The sequence below is a fragment of the Pteropus vampyrus genome, unplaced genomic scaffold (assembly GCF_000151845.1).
Source record: "Pteropus vampyrus isolate Shadow unplaced genomic scaffold, Pvam_2.0 Scaffold201, whole genome shotgun sequence".
Classification (NCBI taxonomy): Eukaryota; Metazoa; Chordata; class Mammalia; order Chiroptera; family Pteropodidae; genus Pteropus; species Pteropus vampyrus.
Window position 1 is genome coordinate 2,682,010 of NW_011888982.1, and position 22,432 is coordinate 2,704,441.

A 22,432-nucleotide genomic window follows, 5' to 3' on the forward strand; every position below is an offset into this window, starting at 1 on the left:
ATTCTAACAGGGGTGACATGGTACCTCATTATGGTGCATTCCCCTAATAGCTGGCGATGTTGAGCATCTTTTCATATGTTTGTAGGCCATTTATATGTCCTCTAGAGAGAACTGTCTGTTCAGGTTCTCTGCCCATTTTTTGATTGGATTATTTGTTTTTTGTTGTTGTTATTGAGTTGTATGAGTTCTTTGTATATTTTGCATATTAGGCTCTTATCAGAGGTGTTGCTTACAAATACATTTTCTCACTGAGATGGTCGTCTCTTTACCTTGTTGACGATTTCTTTTGCTGAGCAGAAGCTTTTTAGTTTGATGTAGTCCCATTCATTTATTTTAGCTTTTACTTCCCTTGCCTTTGAGGACAAATTCACAAAATCCTCTTTAAGTCCAAGATCTTTTAGTTTATTTCCTATGTTTCCTTCTATGCATTTTATTGTTTCAGGTCTTACATTCAGGTCCTTAATCCATTTTGAGTTAATTTTGCTGTGTGGTGATAGACAACAGTATAATTTCATTCCTTTTCAGGTAGCTTTCCACTTTTCCCAGCAGCATTTATTGAAGAGGCTTTTCTTTCTCTACTGTACGCGTTCGGCATTTTTGTCAAAAATTATTTGCCAGTATCAATATGAGTTTACTTCTGGACTCTAGATTCTGTTCCACTGGTCCATGTGTCTGTTTTGCTGCTAATGCCATGCTGTTTTGATTACTGTCACTTTGTAGTATAATTTAAATTCAGGCACAGTGATGCCTCCAGCCTCATTCTTTTTTCTCAGGATGGCTTTGGCAATTCGGGATCTTTTGTGCTTCCATATAAATCTGATAATTTTTTGTTCTATTTCTTTAAAAATTGCCGATGAGATTTTGATGAGGATTGCATTAAATCTATATGATACTTTAGGTAATATGGTCATTTGAATTATGTTGATTCTTCCAATTCAAGAACATGGAGTATCTTTCCATTTCTTTGTATCTTCATCGATTTCTCTTAAGAGGGTCTTATAGTTTTCATTATACAGGTCCTTCACATGTTTCATTAAATTTATTCTTAGGTATTTTATTCTTTTTGTTGCAATTGCAAAAGGAATTATTTTTTCCACTTCTTTTTCTGACAATTCATTATTAGAATATAGGAACACTATGAATTTTTAAACATTGATTTTGTATCTAGAAACTTTACTCTATTTGCTTATTGTTTCTACTAGTGTTCTTGTGGAGTCTTTAAGGTTTTCTATATAGAGAATCATGTCACCCACAAATAGTAACAGTTTGACTTCTTCATTTCCTATTTGGATACCTTTTAATCTTTCCCTTGCACTCGCTAGGACTTCCAATGTTATATTGAATAGCAGTGGCGATAGTAAACAACCTTGCCTTGTTCCTGATCTTAGAGAGAAGAATTTTAGTTTTTCACCATTAAGTGAAATGTTGGCTGAGGTTTTGTCATAGATGGCCTTTATTTTATTAAGTTACTTTCCTTCTCTGTCAATTTTGTGACGTATTTGATCATAAATGGATGATGTAATTTGTTGAAGGCTTTTTCTGCATCTATTGATATGATCATGTGATTGTTATTTTTTAATTTGTTTATATGGTGTATCACATTAATCGATTTGCATATGTTGAACCATCTCTGTGCCCCTAGGATGAAGCCCACTTGATCGTGGTGTATAATCTTTTTAATATGTTGCTGTATTCGGTTCGCTAGTATCTTATATAGGATTTTAGCATCTATGTTCATTAGAGATATTGGTTTATAGTTTTATTTTTCTGTGTTATCTTTACCAAGTTTTGGTATCAAAGTAATATTGTCCTCATAAAATAAGTTGAAAAGTATTGCCTCCTCTTCGATTATTTGGAAGAGTTTGAGGAGAATAGGTATTAAATCTTCTTTGAATATTTGGTGGAATTCACTGGTAAAGCCATCTGGTCCTGGACTTTTACTTTTTGGTAGGTTTTTGATTATTGTTTCAAGTTCCATACAGCTGATCAGCCTATTTAGATTTTCCAGATCTTCTTGATTCAGTCTAGGAAGGTTGTATTTTTCTAAGTAATAGTCCATTTCTTCTAGGTTATTAAATTTGGTGTTATATAGTTTTTTCATAGTGTTCTTGTATGATCCTTTGTATTGCTGTGTTGTCTGTCATAATTTCTCCTCTTTCATCCCTGATTTTGTTTATTTCTGCCCTTTCTCTTTTTTCTTTGGTGAGTCCAGCCAGGAGTTTGTTTTGAAACTATTATATTTTCCCACATTTTAATCCCTTCTCCCTTTTTCACCTATCCCCCAAACCCCTGTCTAATATGGTAATCCTAAAAATGATCTCTGTATCTATCAGTTTGTTTCTTTTTTTGTTGTTTGTTTATTTTGTTCTTTAGATTCCACACATACTTGAAATCATGTGGCATTTGTCTTTCTCTAACTGACTTATTCCATTCAGCTCTATGCTCTCATAAAATATTTTTTAATCCCTTCACTTTCAGTCTGTGTGTCTTTTAATCTGAAGTGAGCCTATCATAGGCAGTATATGTAAGGGTCTTCTTTTCTTATCCATTCGATCACCGTATTTTTTGATTGGAGCATTATTTTTTTTTTCATTTGAAGTACTTGTTGATAGATATGTAGTTATTGCCATTCTATTTTTCATATTTTTGATCTCCTTCTTAAAGAAATCCCTTTAATATGTCTTGTAATACTGGCTTGGTGATGATGAATTCCTCTAGCTTTTTCTTGTCTGGGATGCTCTTTATTAGTCCATCGATTCTAAATGATAGCTTTGCTGGGTAGAGTAATCTTGGCTGTAGGTCCTGGCTTTTTATTAGTTTGAATATTGCATGACAATCTATCTGGTCTGCAAAGGTTCTGTTGAGAAATCGGCTGACAATCTTATGGGAGATTACTTGTAAACAACTAATTGCTTTTCTCTTGCTGCTTTTAAGATTTTCTTTGTATCTTTAATCTTTGGCATTTTAATTATGATGTGTGTGGACACCAGGCCTGGCCGGCCCAAGGTCTGGCTGTGATCCAAAGTCTGGCTGTTATCCAAGGCCTAAATGATCTAAGGCCTGACTGGCCTAAGGTCTGGCTAGTCCAAGGTCTGGCTGTGATCCAGGCTCCTGGCTAAGAACAGGGCCCCAGATTTAGCATTAGCGTAGTTGGGTGACTGTGCCTAAAATATGTAAACATACTTTAGCTTATTGTATCACCCATGTGTGGCTAAAGGCCACTATTGTACTCTGCTATGCGTGGAGCCATGCTGTCCCCTGGAGAACAGAAAGGGGGAGCAGAAGGGGAGCACAGAAAAAGGGAGCAGAAGCGCGTGAAATACCATGTGGCCCCCGCAATAGAACGGAACTTGCCAACAGAAATGCGCTCCGCACAATAAAGTTGGTGCTTGCCATTTCGTTCTCGTGTCTGCCTTTTGTACATTCTTCCAACTGGGCATCTCACCATCAAACCTTCCTTTCTCGATCAGCTTACTGCTGACACTTGACATAGCCACAAGATCAGCTCAGCCCTGACTATGTGTCTTTGTGGGGGCCTCTGAGTTCATCTTGTCTGAGATGCTCTGTACTTCTTTGGCTTGTATGTCTATTTCCTTCACCAGGCTGGGGAATTTTTCCATCATTATTTCTTTAAATAGTTTTCAATTTTTTGATGTCTCTGTCTTCTCCTTCTGGTATCTTTATGGTAGAGATGTTGTTACACTTGATGTTGTCCCAGAGGCTCCTTAAAATATCTTTACTTTTTTTAGATTATTTCTTCCAATACCCTATCCTCTAAATCACTGACTTGATTCTCCTCTTCATCCTCTCCGTTCATTCACTTTAACATACGCTTCACCTCAGATATTGTAGTTTTCATTTCTGACTGGTTATCTTTTATGTTTTCCATCTCTATTTAGTGTTTTCTATCTCTTTATTAAAGTTCTCCCTGAGTTCATCTACTCTTCCCCTAAGTTCTTCTAGCATCTATATATCCAGTATTTTTAAGTCTGTATCTGATAGGTTGTTTGTCTCCTTTTTGTTGAGTTCTTTTTCTGGAGTTTTGTTCTGTTCTTTTATGTGGAACATGTTTCTTTGCCGCCCCATTTTGTCTGCCTCCTTGTGTTTGTTTCTGTTTTAGGTAGAAGTCCTAAGTCTCCGGGTCTTAGTAGAGTAGCTTTATGTAGTAGGTGTCCTGTGGGGCCCTGAGCAAGGTGTTCAAGGTCTATCTCTTCTGTGGGTTGTGTGTGCCCTCCTGTTATAGTTGAGCCTTGGTTGCTGTTTGCACTCCGATGAGAGGAATTGACTCTTGGACTGATTGGTTGTGAGCTATGGCTAGTGAAGGGCTGACCCTACAAAACAGGATTCACTTTAGCAGGGCTCTGGTGCCTGCTCAGTCTGCCCTTTCAGTGTATCCTCCTCAGATGCAGTCATGGGTGGTACTCCAGCTCCAGTGCTGGTCAAAGCAGGCCATTATGTGTGCCAGTCCAAGGCCTCCTGGGAGCTTCCTAGCTACAGGCCAAGTTCAGCTGTAGCCTATGCACTTCTGGGGCCACCTAGTAAGAGTCACCAAGCAATCCACAGATGTCTGTCACCTGTACTGAGCTTATAGGTACCTCAAGAGGCCAAGCCAGGAACCGATACTGGCTGCTGCTAGCGTGGGACTTGGGGCAATTCAGCAAGAGGTATGGGGCATGTTGAGGCCAGATGCTGCTGCTTTGGGTTTTGTGAGCCTTTGAGAAATTTTAGGAAAGTCCACAGCAAGAGCCAAGACAGGCCATTTGTATGGAATAAACCACTAGAAGCAGCTTGGATGGGCCTGCAAGTTGGGAGAGGTGGAGTCTCAAGGAATCATCTGGGTGCAACGAGCTGTGTTATCCAGGTTGATGGTAACTCAGATATGGCAGCCACCTGCATCTGCATGCTGGCAGTGGGTAGAGATCAACGAAGTATTAATAGATACTGCCAGCACCTCTGTCTGGGAGAAAGCTGCCCCTCCAGCCTTCTCTCTGAAGCCCAACAATTCAGTGTCTCCCAGTATGTCCTTGGTGCTCCTGGAGCAGCTGCCCCAGTATTGGAGCTCAGAGCAAGTGAGTTCATCAGTGAGTAAGTCTGGGCACGGGCCCCTTAAGAGTAACATCTACAATTATCTCAGCCCTCTGTCTCACTCTGCCACAATCTCTGCTGGTTTTACAAGGACTTCTCTTCCTGGCACTAGAACCCTGGGCTGGGGAGCCCAGTGTGGGGCCAGGACCCCTCACTCCAGGCTGTTTCACGTCTGCCATTCCTACTTGTTCAAGGTGACCTCTTATATTTTTCCCTAGTTGTAGGGCTTCTGTTCAGCCAGACCTCAGGAGACTCCCAGTGATGGTTGCTCTGTAGTTTCATCATAATTTCGGTGTAATTATGAGAGGAGAGTGCACAGCATCTACCTTCTACACCGTCTTGGCCAGTCCCCTCAAAAATGACTGAATTTTTATGTTTCCTTAATAGTCAATTGATATGCAATTTTCAAAATTCCCATATGGTTAATCCAGTTCCATTTTAAATGATAATTTCATTCTGTTATTTTGATATTTGATTATGTTTAATGAGTCAAACATATGTAACAGGTGGCCTTCAACTAGTCAGTGTTTAACAAATAATATGAGCGACCATATAGGTCTTGCTTAGACTTCAATAAGAAGATAATATGACAGATTAAAATGATGAGAAATCCAAATAATTACAAGTTCATTATTATCATTTGCAGTGTTTACTGTGATTATTTCTGAGGAACAAATTTTAACTTCATTTCACATTGTTGAGTTTTAAAAGGCCACCAAATATCAAGCTTTTGGGACTTGTTAGGTTTTTTTCTTTCAAAACTTGGTATAATTAAAAATTATTTTGCATTTTAAAAGATATTAAACATCACAATTTCAGGACATATTAAGTTTTTTCCTCAAAACTTTTTAGTAAAAAATTATTTCGGATACTAGGAGGGAATCACTAACACATTTAAAAACAATGAGATGTATCGAATCTCTGATAACATCTGTCTTCATTTATAGTACAAAACCATGAACATATTTTGACTAAAATTAACACCACATTTTAATCAATAATTATGCTTTTTTTTTTTAAGTTTATTTTGTTAGAAATCAATAGAGCTATCTCCCTGAGAGCCCATCTGTGCAGGACACTACATAAAGTCTTTCATCAATAATTTTAGAACAAATAATTTTTTAAAGAAATCTACCAACGATTTCAACCAACCTCCACATACATGTGAACACTTTTATACCTTATTTTAAAATCACTCATCTAATATTAAGTGAAACTCACCTAATTTTCCAAATATTCAATTCCGAGTAAATAAACTTGTTGTCTACTGAAATATATTTCAAATGGTATAACAATATGCCCAAATTAGATAAAATCTCATTATAGTATCTTTTGTAAACGTCAAAAAACATTTTCAATCTCACTGATAGGAAATTCAGATTGCTCCCGAATTTCAAACTTGACAAATTTTAATTTTGACATCTCACAGGTGATAATAATAAGAAAAAGTCAGATATCGAGTAACTCTGCTTTAAAGCCTTGTTTCTTCATGGCAGTTGTATTTTCCAGCAAAATGTAAAAATGGCAACTTCTCTAAAATAATTCTGTCACTAACTGTTCACTAATATTCTAGAAATAAAAGCCTAATGAAGGTTAAGGGCTCTCCCAGGAAAATCTGACCATTGTCTAGGTTCTAAATGTGAGAGAGAAAGTGGAGTGTGGAGAACAGCATTATATATTGTGCCAAATTTATTACAGATCTTTCCAGATGTTTTCTCTAAGTGCAAAATCCATTCTCTCAAAATTTTTGGAGATTATAAAATCTCCCTAAATTTTGAAATGAGAGATTTTCTACAATCCTCAGATTTTAAAAAATATTATTACATTATATATTTTTTATTTACATATAAGGTATATAAAACTATAAGAAATATTTCTTAAGATCAAATAATCCTGTGCACTTTACAGCCTTTAATTTTTCATTATTGCAAAGAGTGTTAGCAAATGAAAAGATCTTCAGTATGCCGAAGGCTTAAATGAACTAGCTTGCTCTTAAGTCAGTGGTTTCTGAGTCAAGTATGTAACTACAGGTTAAAAATGCTGAAGTACTAAGTGCCTGACTGTCTTTTCCTGTGAAATTCTTCATTCAGAGCTCAAGAGCGGATAACATTGGTAAACATTTCTCTGGAGACTCAGCTGGCATCCCTGAGTCTCTGCAGAATGGAGGGAAGGTTTATTTCACTAATTCAAGACTAGATCATGGAACTGGGGGATAAGTCACCACCATATGCATGACCTGGCCACTCTGAAAGGCAACATTTAAAGATCATTTTCATGTTTTTTTACAGCAAAATTACTTTTTAAAAAGTTTCTTGTAATACATAACCTGATAGGCTGACAATCTCAACGAAATAAAAATTGCTCATGCTCTGATCTAAATTTTACATATAATTGCTATTAATTCTTTATTTCTATACATTTGCATCATAAATGGCAAGGCTAGAAGTGCTGACCTATAAAATATCGCCTCCCAAACCATTTGGTATGGGATGTGGTATGCCTGGGGAAATTCAAGAATTTCATTGATGGAGAGGGGCAGGGAGGAGCAAGATAAATTCTGTTCAAAAAGCAAACCAAATAAATGCTGTACATTTTTCTTTCAGTGGATATCATGAAAACACTTTTTAATATTTATATAGAATTGTGTAGTTTACCAAGTACTTTTGTAGTGAGCTTTACTGGAGAATAATAAGATGAAGTCAAGCCCCAGTTGTGCCTCAGTTCACTTGTGTGACCTTGGGCAAAGCTCTATAAACTTCCTGCATCTCAGTTCTTTCATTTGTTAGTAAAAATAGTAAACTATGGTATCTGGCAAACACTCATTAGATGGTAGTCATATTTATGTCAATAATCAGAAACCTCAAAATCTTGACCTTAAAAATATGCATAGAATCTATTCACTAAAAAAAAACCATTTTTTTCTCTTTTTGAATTTTCCATGTATTTCTCAACTGGCAGGCTAGCAGAAGTAAAACTGAAGAAGGAGGATGGAAAACTTCCAGCATCACATACCTTACAGGTACAGTTAATGTAGTCTTCTTTCATCCAGTGTTCATTGTCCTTCCTTTGAATCCCTTTATCATCTGTACATTCTGCCTGCCCAAGGCATGCCTCCAGCTTGTTTATCTAAAAGAGGAGGTGACGAGAAAGAAAATGAGAATTGAAATAGCAGCAACAAAGCCAATAAATAACACAGTTTGATGAAATGCTCTGTTCTGTAAGCACATACCTAGAAGGCAAAAGAAATTTCAAAGCCAACATAATTTTTCTTAAAATTTTTACTGAAAACTTAATGAATCTGGATAATCCAGTGTCTAAGACAATAAATAGTTTCTTATATGTGATAAAATATCCAATATGGATCTAATATTTGAAACAATTTATAAAGGAAATTGAATTAAAATCAAATGTGTAAAATTACATATTTGAAAAATATCAGTAGCATAAATATTAATTCAACTAATCAATATTGTATATTTTTGTGCCTAGATTATCATAAACAGCATTCATATAATATATTTGTTAAGTTTCAAAGATAAAGCAAATAATCCAGGTTCTGAAAGAGCTTGATTTGGTGCAAAGACAAATCAATAAACCACAGCTAAAAGTCTATTAGATGATGAGTGTATATCAAAGTATAGAGGAGACAGAAGACAAGCTATTCCCAGTTCTTCCTCAGAGAATTGGGGTAGGGATGGGGCCTCACATGAAAAAAAAGCATTTGAGCTATTATAAGTGCAAATATGACTGTGTCTTTCAGGAGAAGAAGCAGGGAAAAGGCATATAAAACAAATGAAAAAAAAGTTTTGGCTGAAGCATTGGGACCAAAATCGGGTTAATATTTCAGACATGTAAAATTGTGCAGGGTAAAAGATACAGTGGGAATGTTGGTGGGAGTTGAGGCTGGATGAGTGGGCAGTAAAAAATATTAGGATCTTGACAGTTATATAAATTAATTTAGATATTAAAGACTCGAAAATGGGGAAAAATTCCTATAATTACCATAAGAGTGATATGAAGGACAGACTGGTGAGAGTTAGGAATGAAGGCAGAGAAAATGGCAATGAGATCCATATGGGCCCAAACGGGGAAGAAAAAAGTGAGTCAGAACAATTTAATAGGTAAAGGTGCTCAGTTGTATATGGTATTTGGGAAGGAAGAAAAATGCAAAATGACTCCAAAGTTTCATTTTTCATAAGGTGCATAAAGTACAGTGACATTCACCAAGGTATTATTCTAGAACTATATTACAAGAGTAATAATGCATGGAGAAATGAAAGTTGTTTGAGAAAGTTTTTATAAATAATGAAAATTATATAGTTTTACCAAAGAAGCAGCTAAGTTCAAAAGCATTGAATGACTTATGAAAGTTATAGCTGCATTATTATGGGTTAAATTGTGTCCCTTAAAAAAATTACATGTTGATTTTCTAGTCAGGATGTGGAGTAGTTAAATGCTGTTCTTCCACCTCTCACAAATGCACCAAAATTACAACTAAATTATAGAACAACCTTCATTGAAAATCTCCTGAATTCTACCTGAACAAAAGTCCTACCTCTGAGGTCATACAGAAGAAGCCACCTGGAGAGTGGTAGGAGAGGAAGAGATATGGAAAAGGCTAATCCTACACCCACATGTGCCAATTAAAAATCAAGATAGACATCTTAGCTGCAGAGGTTCCCCTGGAAGAGCAAAGTGTCCCAGACCCACACCAGACTTCCCAGCTCAGGGTTCCAGTACATGGAAGAGAAGACTCCACAAAACATGGATGTAAAAATCAGCGGACATTGTGTCTGAGTGAGACGGAGGGCTATAGGAGTCCCAGAAATTCCTCTTAAAGGGCTAGAGCATAGATTTACTTGTTGATGAACTTGTTCTGAGCTCCAGCACTGGGGAAGCAGCTCAAAATGTGCCAGGGATGTTTGAGGAGGAACTGATGTGCAAATAGAAACCAAGGCTCAAGTACAAAAGGAGGACACACCCAACCCATAAAAGGAACACGCCTGAAGCACCTGGCTCAGGTGACCAAGGAAACTGTGCATCTGGGTCCCATAGGACACCTACTACATAAGGCCACTCTACTAAGACTGGGGAACCTAGCTACTCTACCTAATACAAACCAAAGCCAAAATGAGGAGACAAAGAAAGATGTCCCACATGAAAGAACAGAACTAAGCTCCAGAAAAAGAAATCAACAAAATGGAGACAAGCAATCTACTGGAGGCAGAGTTCAAAACACTGGTTATAAAGCTGCCTACTGAACTTAGGGGAAGAGTAGATGAACTCAGTGAGGACTTTAACAAAGAGATAGAAAACATAAAATATAACCAGTCAGAAATGACAAATACAATAACTGAAATGAAGAATACCTTAGGAGGAATTAACAGTAGATTAGATGAAGCAAAGGATTGAATTGGTGATTTAGATTAAGGTAGCAGAAAATACTCAATCAGAATAGTAACAAAAGAAAGGAATCCAAAATATGAGGATAGGTTAAGGGGCCTTCGGGACAACATCAAGCGTCCCAATGTTTGCATCATAAAGATACCAGAGGAAGAAGAAAGAAAGCAAGGAATTAAAAATTGATTTGAAGAAATAAAGATGGAAAACTTTCCTAACTTAGTGAAGGAAATAGACATACAAGCCTAGGAAGCACAGAGAGTCCCAAACAAGATGAACCCAAAAAGTCCCGCTCTAAGACACATTATAATTAAAATTCCGAAGGTTAAATACAAAGAGAGAATCTTAAAAGCCACAAAAGAAAAGCAGTTTCTTAACTACAAGGGAGCACCTTATAGTTAGGACTGGCAGCTGATTTGTCAAAAGGAACTATACGAACAGAAGGATTTGTCACAAAATATTCAAAATGATGAAAAACCGAGACCTACAAACAAGATTACTCTACCCGGCAAAGCTATCATTTAGACTCGAATGACAGATAAAGAGTTTCCAAGACAAGGAAAAGCTAGAGGAGCTCATCATCACCAAGCCAGAATTACAGGAAATTTTGGAGACTTTTTTAAGAAAAGAAAAAAATAAATAAAAAGGTCAATAATATGAATAATAAAATGGTAATAACTACATATCTATCAACAATTATTTTGAATGCTAATGGATTAAGTGCTCCAATTAAAAGATAAGGTGGCTGAATGGATAAGAGAACAAGACCCTTACATTTGCTGCCTACGAGAGACTCATTTTAGTTCCAAAGATACAAAATGACTGAAAGTAAAGGGATGGAAAAAGATGTTTCATGAAAATGGAAACAAAAAAGTTGGAGTAGCAATAGACTTTAAAATAAAGGCTATAACAACAGACAAAGAAGATGCCAGTAATCTCACTCTGGGTATTTATCCAAAGAATCCCAAAGCACTACTTCAGAAAGACATGTAAATCCACATGTTCATTGTAGCATTGTTTACATTAGTCAAAATATGGAGGTAACCTGAGTGTTCATCAATGGATGAATGAGTAAAGAAGAGGTAGTACATATATAAAATGGAATATTACTCATCCATAATAAATAAATAATAAAATCTTGACATCTGCAACAAATATAGATGGATCTAGAGGATATTGCGCTGTGAAGTGAGTCAGACAAAAACAAATGTCATATAATTTCACTTGCACGTGGAATCTAAAGAACAAAATAAACAAGTAAACAAAACAAAAACAAACTCATCGATAAAGAGAACATTTTGAGGGTTGCTGGATGGGAAGAGGTTAATGGCTTAAAAGGGGAAGGGATTAAGAAGTACAGATTGGTAGTTAGAAAATATTTATGAGGCCATAAAGTATAGCATAAGAAATATAGTCAATAATATTTAATAACTATGTATGGTGTCAGATGGGTACTAGATTTATTGATATTGTCACTTTGTAAGTTTTATAAATGTCTAAGCACTATGTTGTACATCTAAAACCAAAATAATATTGTATGCCAACTGTAATTGAAATATAAAAATAATATTTTTAAAAAATTTATGTGTTGAAGTCCTAACCCTCAGCACCTAAAAATGTGACTATATTTAGTGATAAGTTCCTTAAAGAAGCAGTTAACTTAATATGTTGTCATATAGATGGGGTCTGATTCGATATGAATTCTCTAAATGGAGATTAAGACACAGACACACACAGTAGGAAAATCATGTAAAGATACAGGGAGAAGATGAACATCTTAGACTTCTAGCCTCCAGAACTCGGAAAATATAAATTCTGTTGTTTGATCCATTCAGTCTGCAGTATTTGTCATGGCAATGCTAGCAAAGTAATACATGCACCGTTAGGACTAGGTCCCATATTCTCAAATGACTTTTCTAGTGTTTTACACTATACCTATGAATTATTATATTTATATTCCTTAAGGAGTGTCCCTTTCAGATTCTTCTGAACTCTGTTATTTGGTTCTAAATTATAAAATAATTTTGATAACTTGACCAAGGTGGTTTATATGTGACAGAAATTATTGTGCCCAAGAAAATTTTTGAGACAAACAACTGACCAGACCATAAAAGTGACAATTTATTTTTAAAAAGTTCTTGAGCATCCATTATTTGTCAGCTAGGCCTAGAAGAAACTATAATAATACAGAATTTTAGGTTTCTATTCTTAAAAAGTCTGCAGTCTAGTAGGGGAGAGTGAATTTTTACAAAAATAAATGATACTGGCCCAGATGTTGTGTGCTATGAGTATACATACATATACACACATATATAAATATACATGCTCATATATATGTATGTGCATATATACTCATATATATGTGTGTGTAAATACTCTTATAATTCACAACATCTGGGCCCGTATTATATGTGTATATGAGTATAGAGTGTGTATATATATATGTGTGTGTGTGTGTGTGTGTGTGTGTGTATGTTATACATTGTATATATGTATATATATATACACACAATGCATATACACAAGGATATGGAAGTTAAAAGATAAACAATTATTTTCAGAACAATGGAATAGAAAAGGGATTAGTCAGAGAAGAATTTACTATTTAAGTGGTACAAGCCTTGAATAAAAGTAGTGTTTGGCTGCGAGATTACTTATATACGGGTATGTGGGTAGGGGTTCAGTACATTTCAACTAGAGCGAAAATATATGGATGAAGTTAAAAAGAGATGACATTAACAGCGTGTGTTTTAATTTGGATAGAATACAAAAGCTGTGAAAATGGTTAGTAGGAAAATAGAAAAAAGATGGCATAAAGAATATAGTCAAAAATATTGTAATAACTATGTATGATGCCAAATGGGTACTAGATTTATCAGGGTGATCACTTCATAAGTTATATAGATGTCTAATCATCATATTGTAAACTTGAAGCTAATATGATATTGTATGCCAACTGTAATTGAAAAATTCTTAAAAATTAAGAAAATAAATAAAAATAAATGACAAAATATGGGTTAGGACTAGATTTTGAAGAGCCATGAATATTCATGAACTAAGAGTTTATTGGGGAAGTAAAAAATCTTGATGTCAAAAAATCTTTGATTCTGTAAAATATTTTACCAGTTTGGGGTTAAATTATGACAGCAGGATGTGCTCAGTGGAGATAATTTAGTATTAAAGTGTACTTTGGAAGTGACATCCATTGTTCACTAATTTATTCATTCCCCAAAGAATATTAAGTACTTAATATGTGCCAACTAAACACTAATGAACTAAAAAGACTTGACCTCTGGCTTTATATGAGCAGTGAAAATAGAGAGGATGATGGGATGAATTAAAAATTATGATGGAGGCAGGAATGACGGAGTTTAAAATGATTAGATATGAGAGCCAAATTATCCATCACCTGAGTGGGGTCATAATTGCCACAAATGAAAATCACAGAACTCTCCAGGGATATTAATGATTATAACCTATAAATGCAAGACTAAAAAAAAAATTATTTCTAAAAATACTGAAGAAAAAAGAAAACCATTAAAGTTGAATAAATTTCAAAAATTTATAAAAGAATACAGGTAATTCTAATATAGGGAAAAGATATTCAAGTGGGTGGTAACTTCCGTCCTCAAGGAGAAATGTAGAGAAAAGCAAAATAAGCAAATGACAGTAACACAACTATTGTAAACTTCAGGGATTTAGAGCAATAAAATAATTTCAAATTTTAATGAAATCACAAAGAAACTCTTCAAGAAGAGAAATAGTCTGAGAATATTTTACGTACCATAAATAAAAGAGATATAGTTGTAGTATGTGATGCAGTTTTGTTCTGAACTTAATTACAAAGTTGAAAAGAAAAAGATATTTGGTGGGGAGTCATGGAACATGCTGGACCATAGCTTTAGTTTCTCTGTCCTCCCATGGATTCATTGCTAGTATACAAAATGCAACTCATTTTTGTATGTCTATCTTGTGTATCTTATATTCTGCAAGCTTGGTGAACTTGCTTATTAATTCTAGGTGTTCAGTAGATTCCTTGTGATTTTTTAAGCAGGTAGCTACAGGCATAACCTCCTTTTATTGCACTTCACAGATATTGTATTTTTTATAAACTGAGGGCAAGACCTTCCACTGAAGGCTCGGTAAATTATATACTTAGAAGATAAATTCCTAGCTTAACACTAAATAAATTCTAGCTCTGGCCAATAATATGTCATAATGACAGAGGTGTAACAACCATAAATCTCAATAATAAAATAAAAATAAATCTGTATGAGAGATTCCAGAGAAGGAGATATATATGTATTATACCAAAGGCTTGTGGAAAAAGCATATACTATAGGAGGAATACAGTTTAATATTATTAAAATCTTGACATTTATTATCAATTTGACATATATATAGTTTATACTTATTTTATTAATTTTAAATATTAAATTAAATGCAATATTTTCTGCTTTATTTAATTTGAACAGAATATGAAATAAATTGTTTAAGAGCTTATTTAAATGGTCTAGATTCCTTTTAAAAAGTGAATGGTTTAAAGTCTGAATGTTGGTCTTGTTTTTCTCTATACTAACTCAAAATGATATCAGGAATCTGAGCACTTGTCCCAAATTTTCAACTGTTCTTTATAAAGCAGTTAACATGACATCATATAATTTGAAACCTCATGAAGACTTTAGAATTAAAGGTGTAAACTTTTATATATCACCGTATTGTTCATTATATACTCTCCTACTTTCTTTCTCTGTGTCTCTCTGTCTCTCCCTGTCTCTCTGTTTCTCTGTCTCTCTGTCTCTGTTTCTCTCTCTCCACATCAGGTAATTTTGGCACAATCTCAAATTGAAATAATTAAATATTCTGAGTGTGGTTATGGTTCTAGTTATCTCCACATGATCAGAATCATATTAAAAGGTCAAATACAATCTACTGTAACCTACTAATTATCAACTACTATAACACACCATGGAAATTTTCAGACCACTTTTGTTGGTTTGATTCTATCATGGTTAGGTACCAGCATCAAAAAAATATCATTTCTATACATTCTAAAATGACTTAATAAATCTAAACAATCAACAACGAATAATGTTAAGACCAACACTATTTCATAGCCACATAAACATAAATGTAACCTAGAGCTGGAAAGTAAAAGTTAGAAACTCTTGGCTAATAATTGACAATTAAAATCTCTTGACAGAGGTTGAATCTCAAGAACAACAATAATCTCCTAAATGATGAGTGTTACTATGGATTACAGTTTGCATTTCCTATTCAATCTGCCTCTTCATTGTCTTTAATTTAATCACCAGAAATACACATTGACTTTATCTGTATGCTCGTTTTTCATAAAATAAAGGTTTAAAAATTATTTACAGAATTTATTGCATCAGCTCTGATGAGTAATAGAAAATCCACAAAGTAACACATGCTGCACAGCCAGAAATGTTTTTCTTTAGCTAAGAGGCTCACTTTCAGAACTCATATTTCAGCACAGATCACTAAAACTCATGACTTTGTATAGCAAACGACAAATTAACAGCAAATGTTAATTTCATTAATCTTTAAGGGCTTGTTGTATCTGAAAATATGCTTTGCCTTCAGGAAATGACTTTATCATCCTGTGCACCTCTGAGTGCTTATGCTCTGGTCTAGTTGTAGATGTTCCAAAGGGCCACCCAGAAAATATATTCAGCTTATCTCTGTTTTCTACTCTTGACTTTTTTTTTTTAAATCTCCTTCATATGACCTAGGTTGATTTCTTAAGTGAATCAACATTCTCCAATGCTGATGTTATGTCATATTTATTCATTTGATTGCCATCTCTTGAGCTTTTGTTATATGTCATTCAGTGTGCACATGGAACTGTGCACTACTGCAACCTCTTCCCACCTGTATGTGAAACAAAGCTCAGGTAAACCTTGGACATCTACAATAGTCTCAGGACCTCCTAACTTTGTCTTCCAGCCTTGTCCAGCCGTATCGTACCCTTTATATTTCTGGTAGATCTGGAGCTAGCTTTCTGTGTTCCAACAAAAAAAAAAACTTTGATTATTTTTGAACAAGTACTATGCATCAGGTACTGAGGATCTAGTAGTGAAACAGTCACAGCTATTAAATATTTATAATGTAAGGGAAGAGATACTGCAAATTAAAAGGAAAAAAATGCCATGTCTTGATACATTTAGAGATATATGCTACTTCAGAATGTTATCAGACACCTAGAAGGACCCCTACTTCATTTTGGGGGTGTCTGAATGCTTTTAGTCACTACAGCACATATCAAAGATAAAATTATCACTATTGATATGTAGATAAAATTGGATTGAATTGTCGTTTATGTATTCTGTATATGCAAATCCATAAAACAAATTTTTGGAAAAAAATGTGCTCCATGAATGAATACATTAATATTTAAATTAACAGGATGCCCCTTCTATGCCCAGGTCTGAGGACTAGCCCCTGCCACTATAACTTCTCTTCTATGACACGTAAACTCACTGCAAATGAAATAGAGGTTCCCAGACTCAGTGGTATCCCAGAGGCCCGGAGTCCCAAACTCCATTATTCCATGATGAAATAACCTTAACATTTAAGAATAACCTTCTAGAAACAATGCCTCTTGTCTTTCAGATTTATTTTGGCCTCAGATTGGTCAAGTGATTTCAGATGGGCATTCTGGTCACAAGGAAGGGCACTGATACCATGGTGCAGCCAGCCTCTAAGTGTAGCACATGCAGCAGGTAATTTTGTGTCTCCAAATAGAATGATGAGTTTACATTCAAAAGCAACAGTAATATTTTAAGGGGGTCACAGTTCATAAAGTGCTTCTACCATATAATTTCATTCAATCCTCTCTACACTTCTGAAAGTTCAGATGAGAACTTATATTCTGAATGAGTAAATAAATTGCCAAGGTCAGATAACTAGTAAAGGCAGAACCTCCTAACAGCAGACCCTAGCTCTTCCAGAATGTTTTCTACTTTAAGGCCTTTGATGGTAGGAGGGAAAGTGTATTTGTCACAGTGACATTAAAGTCTAAGAAGGAATGAACAGCACCATGCCTTAAAAGAATTCAGTCTTATATTTCTGAATAAAAATATCAACATCACCATTTCTAATATGAGACAAATTTCTTATTGATTTCTTCCCAAATTTTAGGGAAAAAACAAAACAAAACACTAAACCATGAGCCAGAACAACTGAGAAGATAAACAAGAGTTCAGAGGAGGGTGGAAATTTAAGAATAACTTTTTTGGAAATGAAGTCAGATAAAGCAGTAATTCCTAAGAGGCTTCTTTGACTCCATCCCCGCTCCCCCCAAAAAAAGATAAGAAAAGTATGTGTTGTGCCTGTTACAAATTATCTACAACCACAGAGATGAAGAGAACATCCAAACACAACTATTCAGAAATGCGCTGACAAAAACTCAGAAACTCACTGGCAGAGAACCTTGGACACTAGAATCTTGTGTATTGAAGACTTTGGCATTAGATAGAAAGGACGAAGTTATCTGTATCAGTGTAATGTGAGTTTCACCCAAGCTCTCCTTCCTCTAGTTCAACTTATTATTGCAATGAAAATCCCCTTGTATGTAGCTATTATCTGATATTGTACTCTATATTTGGAGAGTTATTTAATATTTTATTTTAATTTAGTTTTTCCAATCTGTGTAATAAGGGCATGTTACTTGGGGGGGAAAAAAAAAAACATTTTCTCTGAGAGCTTTGATTTTTTGAATTTCTACTGAAGAATTGCTGAAATCCTGAGTAAATTTTCTTTTTGTGAGGAGTGTCGCATTTCTACCATCTTTATCCATGTACAAATTATCTTGTTGCCTATTTATAAAAGAAGCAAATAATATGTCGAAAAATAGAAGTCACATGTTGATAAAAAAATTAACAAATATTCCTTAGACATTTGAAGCATAACGAGGCATTGTAATTGCTGTTCTGTGTGATCATAAAAAAAAATGTGACTGGAATTAGAATTTAAAATTAAATGGCATACAAGAAGATAATCCAGTGTCACATTTTCTTCACATAGTTCATTTTAAATAAGGAAGTATTTCCTATGAAATAAAGGGAATGTCATGTTATATTACATATATGTTTGACATATTTAGATCTCAAAGTATGTCTTTTCTAATTAATTTTTCATTTCACTTTACACAATGAACAACTGTGACAAATTAAATATTACATGTTATGTAGCACCCAGGTATAAAAGTCCCTCACTCTATTTCAAATTCATGGCAAGAATTAAGTTAAGATAAGGATATTATGTCTGACAATAACAATTTTCAGATGCAAAATAGCTCAGTATTGTAGATAATAAAAAAAATAAAAAGTCTTGAGTAGAGTTTAAGATATGTTTCTTAGAGCTTAACTGAAGTTCTCAAAAGACAGGTAAATAACAAGTTTAGAAATTGAATTGAAAGTTCCATCTATCTATGATTATCATGTGCTATTAAAAATATATTTATACAAATTTAATTTATTTGACATGTTATCTGTCTCAGGTTTTTATTATTTTTTCTAAATTTTGTTAAAATTTTTTTTCTTGTGAAGTCACTGTAACTTCAAAATTGTTCTACTTTGTCCTGCTTGCTATATGTCTTCTATTGTTCAGTAAGAAAATGGCTTGCCAGAAACATTACATCCTATATGCTTATAAAATAATTTCTAAATCAGGGACATGTTTTAAATTTTACATCAGAGAAGAAATTTAGAAAAGGGAATCACCGAAAAATAATAAAAGTTTCCAATGCCAGTGCCTTAGTCACTAAACTGTATGTCCCTTAAGACATTGAATTTTTGGCACATGAATCAATATAGTGCCCACATGCCAGCTTCCACTATGGTGCTCTGTTAAAGTCAATTCACGTGTACAAGTGTTGACAGGGATAACATTAATAAAAATTGATAATTTTAGTTAAAATGATTTGATAATTTTGTTTTCATAATGTTCTCTCCTATAAATCCTCATTGTCTAATCAAGAAGTATTTAACTACAAAATAGTCTGGATGATTGCATAAAGAGATAGTCAAGATTTAAAGTACAGAATGTAAGAACATGAAGCATGGCTGATGTTGGCAAAACCAAATATACAATATGATATTCACAGTTTAACAAATATGGGTATATGTCATGTATCAGCATTACACTGAGATAGGTGTAAGGGTGTTTTCAGTAGGCTACTCACATTCTTTCTGAAAAGATTGGTTGATAAGCAAGGGTGAGATACAGTATTAGAAAGTCAAATAAGAAAGCAATGACTTCTGCCTGAAGGCAGAGTTGGGGATGAGTTCAGAGAAACTATGAAGAGGATTGTAGTTCTTTGTCCATTTCAAGGATCATGTAGTAACTTCTACTCTGCACCAGGCAGTAGCCTAAGTACTGGAGTCCTCTTCATGTCACTTAATCCAGTCAGCAGTGTTAAGAGACACTTTATATAGTGTTGTTTTTCAGATAAGAATACATGTCCATGTTATATAGCTATTAAATTAGACAGCTGGAAGGCAAATCAGGATTTTAAAAATTAAAAAAATCCTTTCCTAACCACTACATGGAATGTTTTCCATTCATTAAGTGCTGAGGGTGATTTTAAGCATGGCTAGATTTGTGTTTTAGGCACTGAAAGAGGAGAAAAGAGAGACAAGGATAAAGATATTATTGAAAAGAAAAAAAAGATGGATATTATGGATGTTGCTATAATTCAAATCGTTATTTAAAATATGAAATTCATCATAGAGTTTGAAAGAAAGGATAATAATATTATACGAGTTACACTGATTTTAATTCATGAATAGTGTATTGAAAGAAAGGCTCAATTTGTAACCAAGACAGGGTAAATGCAAGAAAGATGAATGTGCAGAGAAAGGTAAAAGAGAAATCATATCCAAGTGATTTGTGTGCATCAGTTAAGGGGATTTGACCCTCTTTGGTCTAAACAACTATGATACATTTTAGCACAACAGACCAATCTACGAAGGGTTACTGAAGTATGAGTAGTTATAAGACAAAACAAAGCTCTTATTATTTTTTTGTCAGGTTAATGATAAAAGGAACTCCCAGTTGCAAGGTTTGTGTTTGAGTACAAGTTTGGTAAGATTGGCAGGAGGTTAAACATGAAATTAACCAATCTTAAGCTGACTTACTGAGGCAATATGTAAGCAGAACTCTGATGAAGCCACCATTATTTTCTAGTCTTAAGAGTTTAGATAATAATATACATTAGTTGTATATTATTAAACAATTAATGGCTGTAGGGCAGGATAGAAGGCAGCAATGGGTGTTTTATCTATGCCATACACTTGTTGACATGACTGGAAGAGCCAGATCCTCATTAACATCTTATAAGGAATGAGAAATTGCCCACGAATATGTGGGTACAACATGCATTTCTAATTTGTACTGACGAAACATCTCACCTAGTTGAATCAATTACAAACCAAATAAAATACCAAAATCAATAAAGGGCCAAGTGACCATTCTCTGCCACCTGAATTATTTGAAGACAGTTTTCACTGGGGCCACCACTCCTAGTCAACATTCTAATCACCTTGCTGGAAGAAACACCAGGAACACACAAAATAGATTTGCTTTCTTTAGCCTAGATATGAAGGGCTTTCTCTAGCTGCCTCAATCTGCTTTTATAGAACATTCTTGCAGAGTGTTCTTCATCCCTAAGTATTGAACACTCCAGTCATTTATCCCCACCAACTTTAATGCTCTCCAAACATTTCTTACTTCTCTTTGCTCTGATGACTTTGCTTATCGTACTTTCATACTGTAAGCCCTCAATCTCTATCAAATTTTTAATCTATCCTTCAAGATATGTCCTCTGTATAGCCTAAGGTCTCAGTAAGAATTAATCCTCCTTGTTGTTTACTATGTTGCATCCTAATTGGATTTCTTATTAGTACTTATATGAGCATTTTTGTTAAATGAGTTAATATTTGTACAGTGTTTAAAAGAATATTTGGTATATAGTGAGCACCATAGGAGCATTAGCTGTTCTGTCTTTTATGGAATGCCTTTAAAATGTTAGGTACTGTATTAATATTAATATAATATAAATAAATATATATTTACATATATATTCCCAACATAACAAACCCATAAAGTAAGTATTATTATACCCATTTTATAGCCAAGGAAACTGAAACTCAGGAATTTTATATAACTTGTATAGTTAGGAAGCAGAATATGAATCTGTATGCCTGAATCTAAAACTTTGCCCATCTCTTCTATCACACAACACTATCTCCTCTTGTAGACTGTAAAGCCTACAAGACAGGAACCACGTCTCATTCATATTTATATACTTCACAAGTTCCCACTAGTTATTAAGGAAATGGCCTCCAGAAATGTATTTTGAATTTGACTGAATTATACTACATAAGAGCAAGCTGTGAAAGACAAAGTCTTTATGGATAGTGCCTTCAGTGGCACCTAACCTATGAGGCTGTGAATTGCAGTCTTTATGCTGGTACTTTGATTACACAAGTGACTATTGAACATATAAAAAGAGATATTAGATATATCTATGCACAAGTCAATGTTTCTATCTTCAGAAGCTTCCAAGTCAATGGAGAGGAGAAATTTTGTAAAGTAACTATATATGAAGCTAGAATATAAGTCACAAGAGAAGTCCTAAGAGATCTCAAAGGAATATGATTGACATTTCCTAATTTCCTAAGAGTTGAAAAATTTTCCATCTTGGCCACAAATTAAGTCTTCCTTGCAATGCACTATATATAAATTAAAATCAACTTAATTTGATAAATGTTACCTTTTTTTACAAACAATATGCTGAGTTTTATGTTTTTGAAAAGAATTTGAAAAACAAGAACATGTATAATGTGATTTAAGGAATCAAAAATAACATCTATGATGTGCAATTTTCTGCACTTTACTGAGAAAAACTTATTGCCAAACA

General features: G+C 34.4%; 1 protein-coding gene across 1 annotated transcript in view; it reads right to left on the reverse strand.

Annotated features, from left to right (window-relative positions):
- Positions 1-3,080: 3,080 nt before the first annotated feature.
- LOC105300086 (peroxidasin-like protein) overlaps positions 3,081-22,432 on the reverse strand; it is a 519,573-nt gene continuing 500,221 nt past the window's right edge. The window contains 3 exon segments of the mRNA XM_023537816.1: positions 3,081-3,164; positions 8,098-8,211; positions 18,200-18,326. Coding sequence (XP_023393584.1) covers positions 3,081-3,164; positions 8,098-8,211; positions 18,200-18,326 — 325 coding nt within the window.